We start from the raw sequence: 12,499 nt of genomic DNA, 5'->3' as shown, positions 1-12,499 counted from the left end.
ATGGGTGAATTGTCTCGCAATGACCCAGCAGCCAGCTGGGATTTCATGTTGTGCTGGGATTTAATTTTTTATCTGCATTGCTGTTTTGTTTACAGTATATGATGTTATTTTTTTAATATTTCCTCACCCATGACAATGTTCTTAATCTGAGCTGTACTGCAATGTCCCAACATTAAATGTTATGTTTAAATATGAATCCTTGGTCCTGGATAAGCCACCACTTGACAGAGCATTTTACACAATTGGGGAATCGCCCTAGTTTGCATTAACTGTGGTTATCCCAGGAATACCGCTAAAATAAGGAGTTCTTGCAATCCTGGGGGATTCCCAGGTGCTGAGAAATGCTCTAAAAAGATCCAGCAGGTACTTAAGGTTTTATAGGAAACCAAGTCAAACACTTCTGCTAATAATGAAGCTCAAGCCAAAAACGTTTGTTTTTCTTGTGCCATTTTATTTCAAGCTTTTCCTTGTAGCGTGAAAATTAAGCCTGCTATTGGAACGTCACTGTTCAAGACAATTCAAGCTTGCAGTAAAACGCTCTTCGCCTGTTTGACCACTAGGAAACATCCAGGAAGCTGTGAGGGGAGGCAGACTAAACAGGAAAACACTGGAGAAAATATTAAACTGGCTAATCAATTGTACTTACCATAAAAACAACTGTAGTAATGGAAATCCCATTTGTTTTTAACCCCTTACATTGTACATTTATTCATAGGTAGTATTTGAGATCTTTATAATTCTTGATATCCTGACATGTGCATAGAATAAAGTGCTTTTGTATTACAGAAATTATATGTAAGTCTTATATATAAGACATGTTGCATTTTTCTACTCTGATGCATTATGAGTAGGCTTGCTACTATTGGATTTTTTTTTTTTTTTGCCAAATCGCCGATTAACATCGACTGTTTTATTTTAGAAGGAATTTACCTTTTTTAAAATCTTTATTTTTCCATTCAAGCAGAGAATGGGTGGAATCGACCTGTTATGCTTTTAAAAAGAGACTTTTTATATAATTGAGAAATGTCTCATTTAACGAAACCCCTTTATCGTAATATTCAACATGGTTCCCAACATTCTAATTGAAATAACGTTTGGTCACAGCAGAGCAATACCTTGTATAGATATAGATCCTACACAAATAAAAAAAATTGTCTTAAATAAACCATAGAAAACGCAGCATATGAAAGTGTATTACACAGACTTTTATAGCATAGATTTACGAGTAAAAATAATACACACAGAACAAAACATTAGATAGTTGTAGCTGGCAAATGAAAGTGCACAGCCCGTGCAGGTCATGATAATTGACAGTCATTTAAGCGAATGAGAGGATTGTAGCGCTGCTTCAGTCAACGAGATCTGTCAGAACAGGGTGAAACTACAGTACTAATGGACCACTGAGATGACTGACAGCGACCCCCAGCCATTCAGAGCAGAACGGAGACGAAACAGACAGAAGTATAAAAACTACACAAACTAGAGATGATTTCTAAATGATTATTTTTGGTAAGAAAATAAAAGTAGTGCCAATAGTACTAGGGAGCTGAAGAAGCAGCTCCAGTCCTCAACTCTAACTACTGGGCTACAATGGCTCCACCAGGATCTCATCTCTAACTACTACTGTAGCCTACACTTCCATGCCAGCTCGTCAACTTGTAGGCAGGTTTCCATGGAAACTAGTGTAGAATTAAGGCAACTGGAAAACTAAATCCTGTCTTCTTTTTTTTTTTTTTTTTTTTTTTTTTTTTTTTTTTAATCAATTTGTTTAGGATTAATACTGATAGGAGAATTGTAAGGCATTTACTTTAACTTGACTCCAGTGCCCACTGGGAAAGAATGGGAACTTCTCAAGATATCACTGAAATTAGTTCAGGGGTTTCCACTTGTAGTCCTCTGAATTTTGAAAACCATGATAAAAACAACATTTTTATGCTGTGATCTTTTCAGATCCAAACCCGAGTCAGAATTGGAGGGCTAATTCCTTAGCCTTTCATAACTTTCATGTCATGAGTGAAATGGGTTTAATGGTCTCATCCTAGCCCCCAGTGGACATTACAAAAAATAACAAACATTTGACCTAATTGGAAGTTTCTGCCATTGGCCCTCGTCTATCGTGAGTACTAAATGTAATAGATTATCAAAAGAACCACAAATCCTACTAGTGGTACAGGTTACAAGACAATGGAAGTTGAGATGGATTTAAGAGTTATAATGATTTTCCCGATTTGCTCAAAACTCTGCAGCAATGTTTAATAAATGATAGAATCCCTTTCTAACATGGAACTGCTTTCAGTGCACACGTCAGCTCCCATACTCCTCTTGTACTTTATGCTTTTAACTCTCAAGATACCGGGCACTATCTAACAAATTTGAATTTGACTGTTCAATTGAAAAAAAAAAACAAAAACTGCTCAATCCCCTGAAATAAGTAAAGATTTTGTGAGAACTTTTTTAAAGGTATATTTTAACAGGTTTGCTAAAGTTATTTCCCAACCACCAGGTCTGCTTCTGAAATGACTCCTAAAAGCTGAATTTAAGACGTAACGTGGTTTTAGAAAATTTTACAGCACCACGGAATCACCCTGGATTCCAGCAATAACCTTTTCCGTGGTTATGCAGAGATTACTGCTGATGCAATCCAGGTGGTCCCACATGCTGTAAAATGCTTTAAAAATAGAGATGTGGCTTATCCTGGTGGGATATACAGTAGGTTGATAAAATCAACTCCTTTGAAGCACCAAGTGACTCGTTTTCTGGAATTTCTTGAGTGGCTTCTTCCATTAAAGCACACTGTATTGTAAATAATTAGTTACTGTAGATTGTAATGATGGTTGTAAGTACTGTTCTACTGTATTTGAACTTCTGCACCAATGCCTAATATAGATTCAGGTGTTTTTGTGATTCTGTATTACTATATATGGATATATATTGCAGTAGCCATCAGATTTGTGAATTAGAATTTAGTTTTGCATGTGTGTTTTGATGTTGTAGTAAGCCATCTTGTTCTAAACCTCTTGGAAAATGTGATGTAAACAGTACATTGAAGCTTTTTTGCCTGTGTATATATTGAAATTGTAATCAAATTATGCCATGCATCATAGGATTCTTGAATAACTCAGCAGTGCTATCACAGATGACTGCTCAAAGTCAGTGTTGTAAAGCTCTAGGGGAATAGTGTTCAATCGGAATTCCAGGAGCGCTGGATGAAAGAAGGGATTATTCCCAGCGGGGTAGAGGGGCCACCCACGTTTGTTTTCCTAAGGATCGCCGCATGCGTTTCAAGAGGAATCTTCTGAAAATTTCACTGTGATATTTTTTACCCCAGGCCCTGGTGGAGCAATCGCCTCACTGGACTTGCCTATAAATGGAAGCTGAAAGTTGAAACAATCTGCTTACTAATGAACGGGTCACTGGATGTCTCTGATGCAAGTTACACAGTTCACCATTGATTGATTAGTGTCGCAACCAGATTTTCTTTCTGCTAAACCTGGCTAGTAAAGCTCAGCTTATTTCTATTCTCGACTTTAAGATAGCAGTAGGGATTCTGGGTAACAGCGTCAAAGCCAAGAAGATGCCGGCTAAGACCCCCATCTACTTGAAAACCTCCACCCCAAAGCGGGGCAAGAAACTCAAGCTGCGGGACATCCTGTCCGGTGATATGATCAGCCCCCCCCTGGGTGATTTCCGTCACAGTGCCCACGTGGGGCCAGCAGGGGAGGAGGACATGTTCGGGGACGTGAGCTTCATGCAGGGCAAGCTGGATCTGCTCCCAGAGACGGGCAGGAGGGCCAGCGAGGAGGCAGCTCAGGGCAGGACCCTCAGAGATGGGTTCCCGGCCGGGAAAAAGAACCTCAGAGGCTCCCTGCTCAAGTGCGCCGTCTCCCTGCCCGCCTTCGGACAGGAGCTGCCTCCGCCCAAGCCTCCGAGGCTGCACCTGGGCGATTGCTCGGGCCAGAGGTCCATGTCGGTGAGCCACTCTGTGGAGACCGGGGGGTGCGGCGGCCATTTCCGCGACGACGAGGAGCTGAGTTACTCCGCCTCCATCCCGGCTGGTTTAGGGCACCTGCTGGCTTCCTCCGGCTCGCTGTCCGAGGGTTCCTCCGACGGCTCTGAGGGGATGGGGGAAGGCTGCTCCTGCTACGGGCCCCTGGACCCCACGAAGGAGCTGAGTCTCGACTCGGACGCAGGCGTCAGCAACGAGGACCTGCTGAGCGAGGCCAGAGAGCCTGCCGGTGTTCCCAAGTCAGAGTCGCTCCTCGGGATGGATCTGGACCTGGGACCCTCCATCCTGGAAGATGTCCTGAGGATTATGGACACCTATAAGATGCGGGACGGGCACTGGGAGCTGTAGAACCTCCATTTGGGGGTTATTAAAATTGTCTTGACTTTTTTTTTTAGCTTGACGGACTCAGTGTGTGTTTTCAATCACAAGTCATTTATAACAAAACAAGAATAATGCAGTTTTCTGTTGAATATTTTATAGAAGTATATTTATTAAGGGTGATTTTTGCCACCTGCAGTTTGCTCACACCTCACCCAAGTCGATTATAGTGACATCTAGTGGTGGGAACAGGGAAGAACAGGACAAAGCATGCATCCTGACCGGACCAATAAGCAAACAGTGGGCTTCAACAGCTTGAGATTTGAATTAGAGTTGAAGTCGGGGACAATTTGCCGGCAGTTGGCTGCAGAAAAAAATAACGACAAAACTGAACAAAAAACAAATGATTTTTTTTTTATATGGAGGGATTATCTCTGCATGCTTCTGCTTTGAAGAGAGGACGGTGTGAGGAGACATTTTTACCTGGATTTAAAAACCGAGACATTTGGGCAGTGAAACCAAAAATTCAAAATCTGCGAACCTGGAAACAAAAACTTAGGAATACTGTTTTTATGTGCATTTTGGGGAACTTCAAAAAGACTGTTCTGTCTGTATAATAGGGCAGCAGTGTGGAGTAGTGGTTAGGGCTCTGGGCTCTTGACCGGAGGGTTGTGGGTTCAATCCCTGGTAGGGGACACTGCTGCTGTACCCTTGAGCAAGGTACTTTACCTAGATTGCTCCAGTAAAAACCCAACTGTATAAATGGGTAACTGTATGTAAAAATAATGTGATATCTTGTAACAATTGTAAGTCGCCCTGGATAAGGGCGTCTGCTAAGAAATAAATAATAATAATAATAATAATAATAGTGAATTTGTACAACTGTCCCCTTACATTTTTATCATGTTTGCAGTCGTTCATATTGCAATTCAGATACTACTTTTTTTTTTTTTTTTTTTTTTTCTTAAAGTGCTTTCCATCTGAGTTCATAACAAATGGAAGTGCACAACAGATTAATTATTTCATTAGATATAACCCTCTTTCACTGCTGGTCTGTCATGCCTCCCTCATGACAGACCAAACGATGGAGCTTTATAAATATGGATATCTTCAGCTGTCAGGCAAGGCTCATTATTCCTACATGCTAGGGATCAACGTTTTTTTCAAATTTGTTTCGAGTTTGTCGTGGCTGTCACCTGTCACCTTCCCTTGGTGTGCAGCAAGCCGCCAAATCGGAATAATGGGGGTAGGGGTGGGGGGTGTGTGTATTGATTTGCATTACTCACAGTTGTTGGGGGGGGGGGTTCCAGGTCGGCACGCATTTTTGACGCCTCATTTACATTAATATACTTGAGTGATTACCCTTTAATTGACTGGTCCCTATCTTGAAGTACAATGGCAATCCAGTAACACCAACAGGGTTTGCTGTTTATTACAGAGACTTGCAAAAATCATGTATATTTATTTATTTGGATGTATGTATATGAACAGGGCTATGCTTGATGGTCAATTGTGCATGCATACAGTGTACATACCTAAACGGCAAAGTGCAACCTTCTGGCAGTCATACCCTTTGAGTCCTCTGGAAAACAACTGAGGTGGTACAAAAGCTGTAAATGTACCAGAGATGCTAAATTAGGAAATCTCTGCTTGCTGAATAAAAATAGGCCAATTTCTGGCAACTCGGCAATTGCAGTTCTGACGAAGGGCACCGTTCTATATTAGGAATAAAGTTTTCCTATTTCTTAAACTAGGCCAGCCGCAGTGCTGCAGCACGGCTGTTCAGCACAATGGGGATACTGTACAAACAGTGTGTGTGTGTGTGTGTTTGTTTATGGGTGCACTTTTGACCTCGGGGCAAGACTGTCAGTTCTGTAGCCTTTTCTGTTCAGGTGAAATGTCTTCTTGGTGATGGAGTTGTGATTTCTGAAGGGAATCGGAGAGCTAATTGAATGACTGGTCTGGAGCTACAGTAAGCTGCTTTCTTCAGGACATGATCTTTTAATGGTATACAGTACTTGCCCCATAATCTTAAGATTTATACCAAAAGTGATTTCTTGCTGACTGTTTCCCTCAGTCTTCTATCCGTTATCTGATACCAGACCTTCTTGGCTTTCCAGTTTGTTTGTTGTAGTACTAATAAGTTCCTAAGTTTAAAATTCGTAGGTGTGGGCTCCAAAGTGGCGCATCCTGTAAGGGCACTCCGTATGGAGTGCAGGATGCGCCCTATAGCCTGGAGGTCGCCAGGTTCAAGTCCAGGCTATTCCACTGCCGACCATGGAGTGTAGACTGGTCAGTCGTCTGCGGGCCTGCCTGTAAGTTGCCCAGAGCTGCATGGTCCTCCGACGCTGTAGCTCTGAGCTGGCTGCATGGCGGGCCTGCAGAGTGAGCACAGGGGTGGCAGCAGTGAGCTGGGTTGAAATAAACAAAAATTGGGCTTACCAAATTGGCGAGAAAATAAGAAAAATAATTGCCAATTCCAAAAAAAAAAAAAAAAAAAAAAAAATGAGTTGTTTATATCTGGTTTGAGTAAATAGCTTTAATTATTTGGCCCATGATGCACAAAATGTCATTTGCCATTTTAGTTCTAGAACTTAACAGAAAATTACTCAATATAAGTTGCCTATCTTTGAAAATAACCCTCCAAAGTGAGAAAGCTTGTACGTAGAGTACTGTAGAGTCCATGTTACCACTAAACTAGACACAGCAGCTTCAGAGCCAGTTGATACAACAGATTCAGTTTACACCAGTGAAACAGTAGAGCGCCACTAAGGGCAGTTTCAGCTCCAGACAAGCTCACATCCGCCCTTTTTTGAAGCCTTGTCAGTTTGTGACCACTGTGCAGCAGGAGGTTATCTTCAAGATTGTCGGTATCGTTGGGGAAATAAAACAAGAATATAAACTTGAAAAGCCATCCTGTCCCTCTATATCAGGGATATTATAGTGAAAACCACTTAATTTTTAGAATCGGTAGTTAAATTAATCAACTGCATACTGTAATCCAAAAATGTATTTTACAAAACCTACCACTTGATGTGATCAAAAGTATAACATTAGGAGATTTTCTCTGTATTTACAAACCGTTTGTCATCCACACTGACTCCTACCTAAACACACAAACAGATCTTTTCTTCACTTGACATCTCTAAGCAGTACACACAGTCAAAGACAGGTTGTCGACTTAAATCCAGGGAGATGCAGACAGGTCTGATAAGCTTCTCTGCCAAGTCCAGGTTTCTGAATCTCGTGTGTGTGTGTGTGTGTGTGTGTGTGTGTGCGTGTGCGTGTATGTTCACCTTAACACTTGAGAAACCTCCCTAATGAACTAGTTTATGTGCTCATTGACACTTTAGAAATTGAATGTGATTTAAATTTCTCTAGAGTGTGTATTTGTGTCTGACCCTTGAGACGTGTTTACTTTTTTCCAGCTGAACAAATTGAATTATTAAAATAACCAAACAGTCAGTATTTATCACCATCAAACTTTGTGCGTGCTGCAATGTGTGGATATTTGGCTTTCCGTGTTTAATTTAGGCATGTAAGTTTACTTTTAGCCTGGGTTGTTAAGAATAGTGTGCCTCTAACAAGATGTGTTGCCAAACCAGTTTTGTTTTGTAATTCTAAAGATGTCTCACTTGTCTCACTAACCATATTTAATCTAACACAATGTTATCAAAAAAGTTACTTTACAGTCCAGTTTGTTTTCTATTCTCACGTCCCTCCTTTTTTTTTTTTTTGGTACTCTCTGAGGCAAATAGCTGTGCTCCTGACAGTTTTTGCAGCAGTAGGCTGTTATAAAATAAATCGTGTTCTGTTTTGTCACAGCTTTCTTTGTATCTTTAAAACAAAGTACTTTTAAGATATTTGGTTTGTACTGACCTTTTACACTTATTTTGTCTTTGACCAGTCATCTTTACTTTACTGGCCTGGTCAATAAGAGCAACATATTGGAGTTGAATAACCACCCACCATGCTTGCTGTGGAGGCTATTTAGATGTGGGGTTTCCCCCTGACAGTGCAGCCTGGACTCAGCATCCCTCGGGGTCTGTCCCCTCAGCAGGGTACTTGGTTGAAGGTAAAGCAGAGCTGTCTGATTTAGTCAGGACATTAGGAAGGTATCTGTGCTGCTATTTCCGAGTAGTGCGACACAGACACGCCATCCTGGTAAGACTCGTGCTGCTTTGTTTATAGCTAGATGGAGCAGGCCTAGGCACAGAAAGTAGACACGGTGAAAATAAAGAGAAATCTGCAGAAGCTAGGGGTGTTGTCAGTTTTAGAAATAGCGCTGTCAAATCCTAATCACTTACACACATAGAACAAACTACATTGGAAGAGAGATGATTTCTAATGTGCGATGTCTACCTTTTTGAAATGGTTTACTGTTTTTAAGTATTTTCTTGTTGATTCTCAGGTGAGCCATTGCGATTGCCTTTGTGTTTTTATACCTTTTTTATATTTAACATATTTCTGACAAGATCACTTGTCAAAGTCACTAAAAGACATGGGGCTGGATTCTCAAAGCTATTTACTCTAAATCACTCTCTCCTGAAAGAAAAAAAATATATATTTACAATTCTAAAACGAATAAGAAACAGCTTAGTTAAAAGTCTTAGTAGTTTATATCTGGCTTCGTAATTAGGTGTGTTTTTCCTTTCTGGGGGAAAAAAAAAAATTGATGATGACTCTTTGGAGTAAATAGCTTTGAGAATTTAGCCCATGATGCACAAAATGCCATTTGCCAGTTTAGTTCTAGAACTTAACAGAGAATTACTCAATATAAGTTACCTATCTTTGAAAACAACCCCCCAAAGTGAGAAAGCTTGCACATAGAGTAATGTTACCATTAAACTAGACAAGCTGCTGCAGAGCCAGTTGATGCAACAAAATTCCAAGCTGGGGTGCAGGTTCTCAATATTGGATAACCACTGCTATTTGTTATTGTACGAAGTCACCTGTGGGCTCAAACAGATTAATGTGGGTGCCAGGTTACACTTTCTTCTGCTTTACATCAGGGGCACGGTTACTGGAAGCTCACATGACCCCTGGGTGAAGGTTCTTTTTGGTTGATTAGACCTGTCTTAATAGTGGCTTCCCTGGTTATCTTACACACTGACACAAACAGCAAACCCTCAGCAAGTAGCAGCTTTCTTCCTAATTTTTGCTATTATGATTTTCCTGGCTAATTGAAATTTGAGACTCACAACTTGCTTTTGTAGTAAATTCTGCTTCTCCTGTATTATAATTTGTGTTTTATTTATTTGGTTAGAGGTTTTAATTTAGTGTTCTCTGCTCCAGGGCAAACCCAGTTTCTTTTAAGGAGCAGTGTTCAGAAATCCTGTTCAAATCACTGTGCTACTGCTTACAGCAGTGCAGCCATGCATAAGACAAGCTTAAGAGCAATTATTTAAAACAGACCATACAATTGTATTTGCAGAGATAGTCATGCTATAAAATAAAAACCGCAAACATATTAGCACAGTGGCTAGTGCTAATAAGAGACCAGAACATTGATTTTGAAGCCTTCAGCAACCATGCGCATCCTCATATATGCTCTTTCAAGTAATAATTGAAAACAAACACAGCAAATAGTGTTATGATCTATTTTGCCAGTATATGTACAGTAGCAATAGAAAAAGAATAGTCCTTGAGACTTGTAGTTGAAACGTTTTGTCAAATCATTTTAATATTACTACATATTCTAGCACTGATGCAGCTCCTATGACTGTGCTGACTGCAGTGCTGTAGTCTTGTCTGCCTCTTTTTTTTTTTTTTTTTTTAGTCAGAGCTCCCACAGCCTTGCAGCTCTCGCTCTGTCTCTCAGGGAGCTGCACAGCATCACCTGCGTATCTGTCTCCTTCTCTCGTTCAGTCTGTCTGCTGGGTTTAGCACTACTTTGGACAAATGGAGGTCCGGACAGCAGCAGCTTAGCTAAAAAAAAAAAAAAAAAAAGGCTTTGTCCAAATTACTGCCAATAACATAAGGGAGTATCCTGCAGGGCCATCTGCTCAAAGAGCAAGAAGCACGGACGACACATTGACAGCTTTTAACATGGCCTCATCCTGTTTCTTCATTTTTATAGCAGCTTTATTGCAAACTTGTTGTAACGTATGGAACACCACAGGGTCCTATTTTATTATGATATAAACACAGCAAAAGACAATCAATTGCAGAATTGTGCTTGGCAACAAATCACATACAAAAGTACTGTAGTACAGTAGTTTTTGCTGAGAGGTGAAACATTATGTTTGAGTTCCTTGTACTGTTTCTACAACCTTATTCATGCAACTTCTACTTTTTATACAGCAGCTGCTTTAATCATTGAACAGTGCCTGCACTGTATATAGCCAAGAACTTTCATGCAGGAAATTAAACTATACTGTTTACAAAGTCATGCAAAATAATCACTTTTTTATTTTACAGAAATATGTTTCTGTAAAATTTGAGAACAAAAGGATCTCTGAACAAAAATGTTCCTATCTAAGAAAATAACATTTTCATACAAATATTCAGCTGTATAAAGAATGTATTTGCTGTATGCACATACATATTAAATCACAGAATCTAGAGCAGAGCCTTAAAGAATTAATACCTATGTCAGCGAGAGAAAAGGTTTATCAGAAGACATTCCAAAAAACTTCTAGTTGAAATGTTTATCTTCAAATTTTTTTGGTATAACTTGATAAAAAAAAAAAAGTATTGTCTGATTTTAAAATCTGTTGATCAACTTCTTTGTCCTCAGCCCAAATTATATAATTTTTGTATATTGTATCTGTTACAAATAAATACAAAAATGAAATATAAGTGGGCACAATTTTGAAGTTTCTTGCTAGCTTTATACCATGCCAGGGCCTGTAAACTAGGGTTCAAAGTGCAAGGGAATGTTTCTGTGTGTGTGTGTGTGTGTGTGTGTGTGTGTGTGTGTCTGTGTATGCAAGAGACACAGAAGGCGAGTGTATTGGCATTCACCAAGTCCTGTCAGCTCTGTCAGTCAGGGTGATGAAGTCATGAATTCTCATCATCCCAGTTTCCTGAAAGAGCACTTCAGTGACTAGGAGGGTCCACAGATGGCGGTACAGCCACAGCAGCAGATGGTACTGTAATCACTGGAGAGTTGTGGTTGTTTAGTCCATACCGCTCCTGGAGGTGCAGAGACTCGCTGACCATAGATCACTGCAAGACTTTGTGTGTGTGTAGTTAATTATCTCAGCCATGCACATTCATTTACATAAGTTTAGAGTTGAATTGAGGGTCAGGTTAGAGGGCTTTTTTTCCTCATTGGTTTCTTATCACCACTGCTGTCCCCTTGTAATGAATTCTGTCAGTCTCCTTTTGGAGGTGCTGCTGCTACTTGCGAAGCTGGCATTTAAAAGGGGTGTTGGATAAAGTGTTCTGCTTTTTTAAGTTTTTTTTTTTTTTCTGGCAAAATTCGCTTCCTTCTTAAGGTCTTTCTTTATCTTATTCTTTTTGAGATTTTTGGTTTTATATCTGTGTGTTGTAATGCATCCAAATCACCTTCTGTAGTTCATTCCCCCCCCCCCTTCTTTCTTAATTTAAAAGCCCAGTTATTAGACTTTGGCTACTAGGCTACTGCTTGCAGCCATGTAAGATTATTAACATCATCTATAAGGTCTGATGCAGCTCGGGAAGCAAAATAGAAATTAATTCCCCTTTTCCCCTCATAAATGGTGCGCTTGTTGTATCATTTTACAGGAAAAGCACACAGAGCTGGGCATTTCAACATGGGCTTATAAGGTAACTGTATAGGGCTCTATTTAAATGTGTGCTTTTTAAATGTAATGAAATGGTCTGAAATGCATTGGCATTATATACCAGTGTTTTTAAGTTCAATCCCTTTTAACATCCAAACATTATCTGTATGGACTGTATAACCAGTAATTAAAATCAATACAGTAACAACATTGTATTTTTTAGCTAAACGTAAAAGCTTTCCAGTGATTTAAAAGGTAACAGCCATCATTACTGAGAGTCTGTAGACTGCATAAAGCTTTTTTTAAATACCAATTTTCAAATGATTAGAAAAGTCAAGCTACAGTTAGATCTGTTGTTGAGGGGAATTTACTTCAAAACGGAGCTTTCATTTACCGAATTTTATACATTCCTGCTTTTAAGATTCTGTCTTGTGCTTTGAAAGTCAGATTCTTGCGGTAAGGCTGT

At 39.9% G+C, this 12,499-nt stretch overlaps 2 protein-coding genes across 2 annotated transcripts in view; both read left to right on the top strand.

Moving 5' to 3' along the window:
* The window catches only part of myo10l3 (myosin X, like 3), a 108,391-nt gene that overhangs the window by 37,942 nt on the left and 57,950 nt on the right, over positions 1–12,499 (top strand). The gene's annotated exons all lie outside the window — the stretch shown is intronic.
* LOC131738173 (cdc42 effector protein 2-like) lies at positions 3,186–5,169 on the top strand. Its single transcript, XM_059032088.1, has one exon. The coding sequence runs from the start codon at positions 3,575–3,577 to the stop codon at positions 4,352–4,354; it is 780 nt and encodes a 259-aa protein (XP_058888071.1). The 5' UTR covers positions 3,186–3,574; the 3' UTR covers positions 4,355–5,169.

The sequence above is a fragment of the Acipenser ruthenus genome, chromosome 10 (genome assembly GCF_902713425.1).
Source record: "Acipenser ruthenus chromosome 10, fAciRut3.2 maternal haplotype, whole genome shotgun sequence".
Lineage (NCBI taxonomy): Eukaryota > Metazoa > Chordata > Actinopteri > Acipenseriformes > Acipenseridae > Acipenser > Acipenser ruthenus.
The sequence above is the reverse complement of the archived record's forward strand: the minus strand, read 5'-3'. Positions and strand labels throughout refer to the sequence as shown.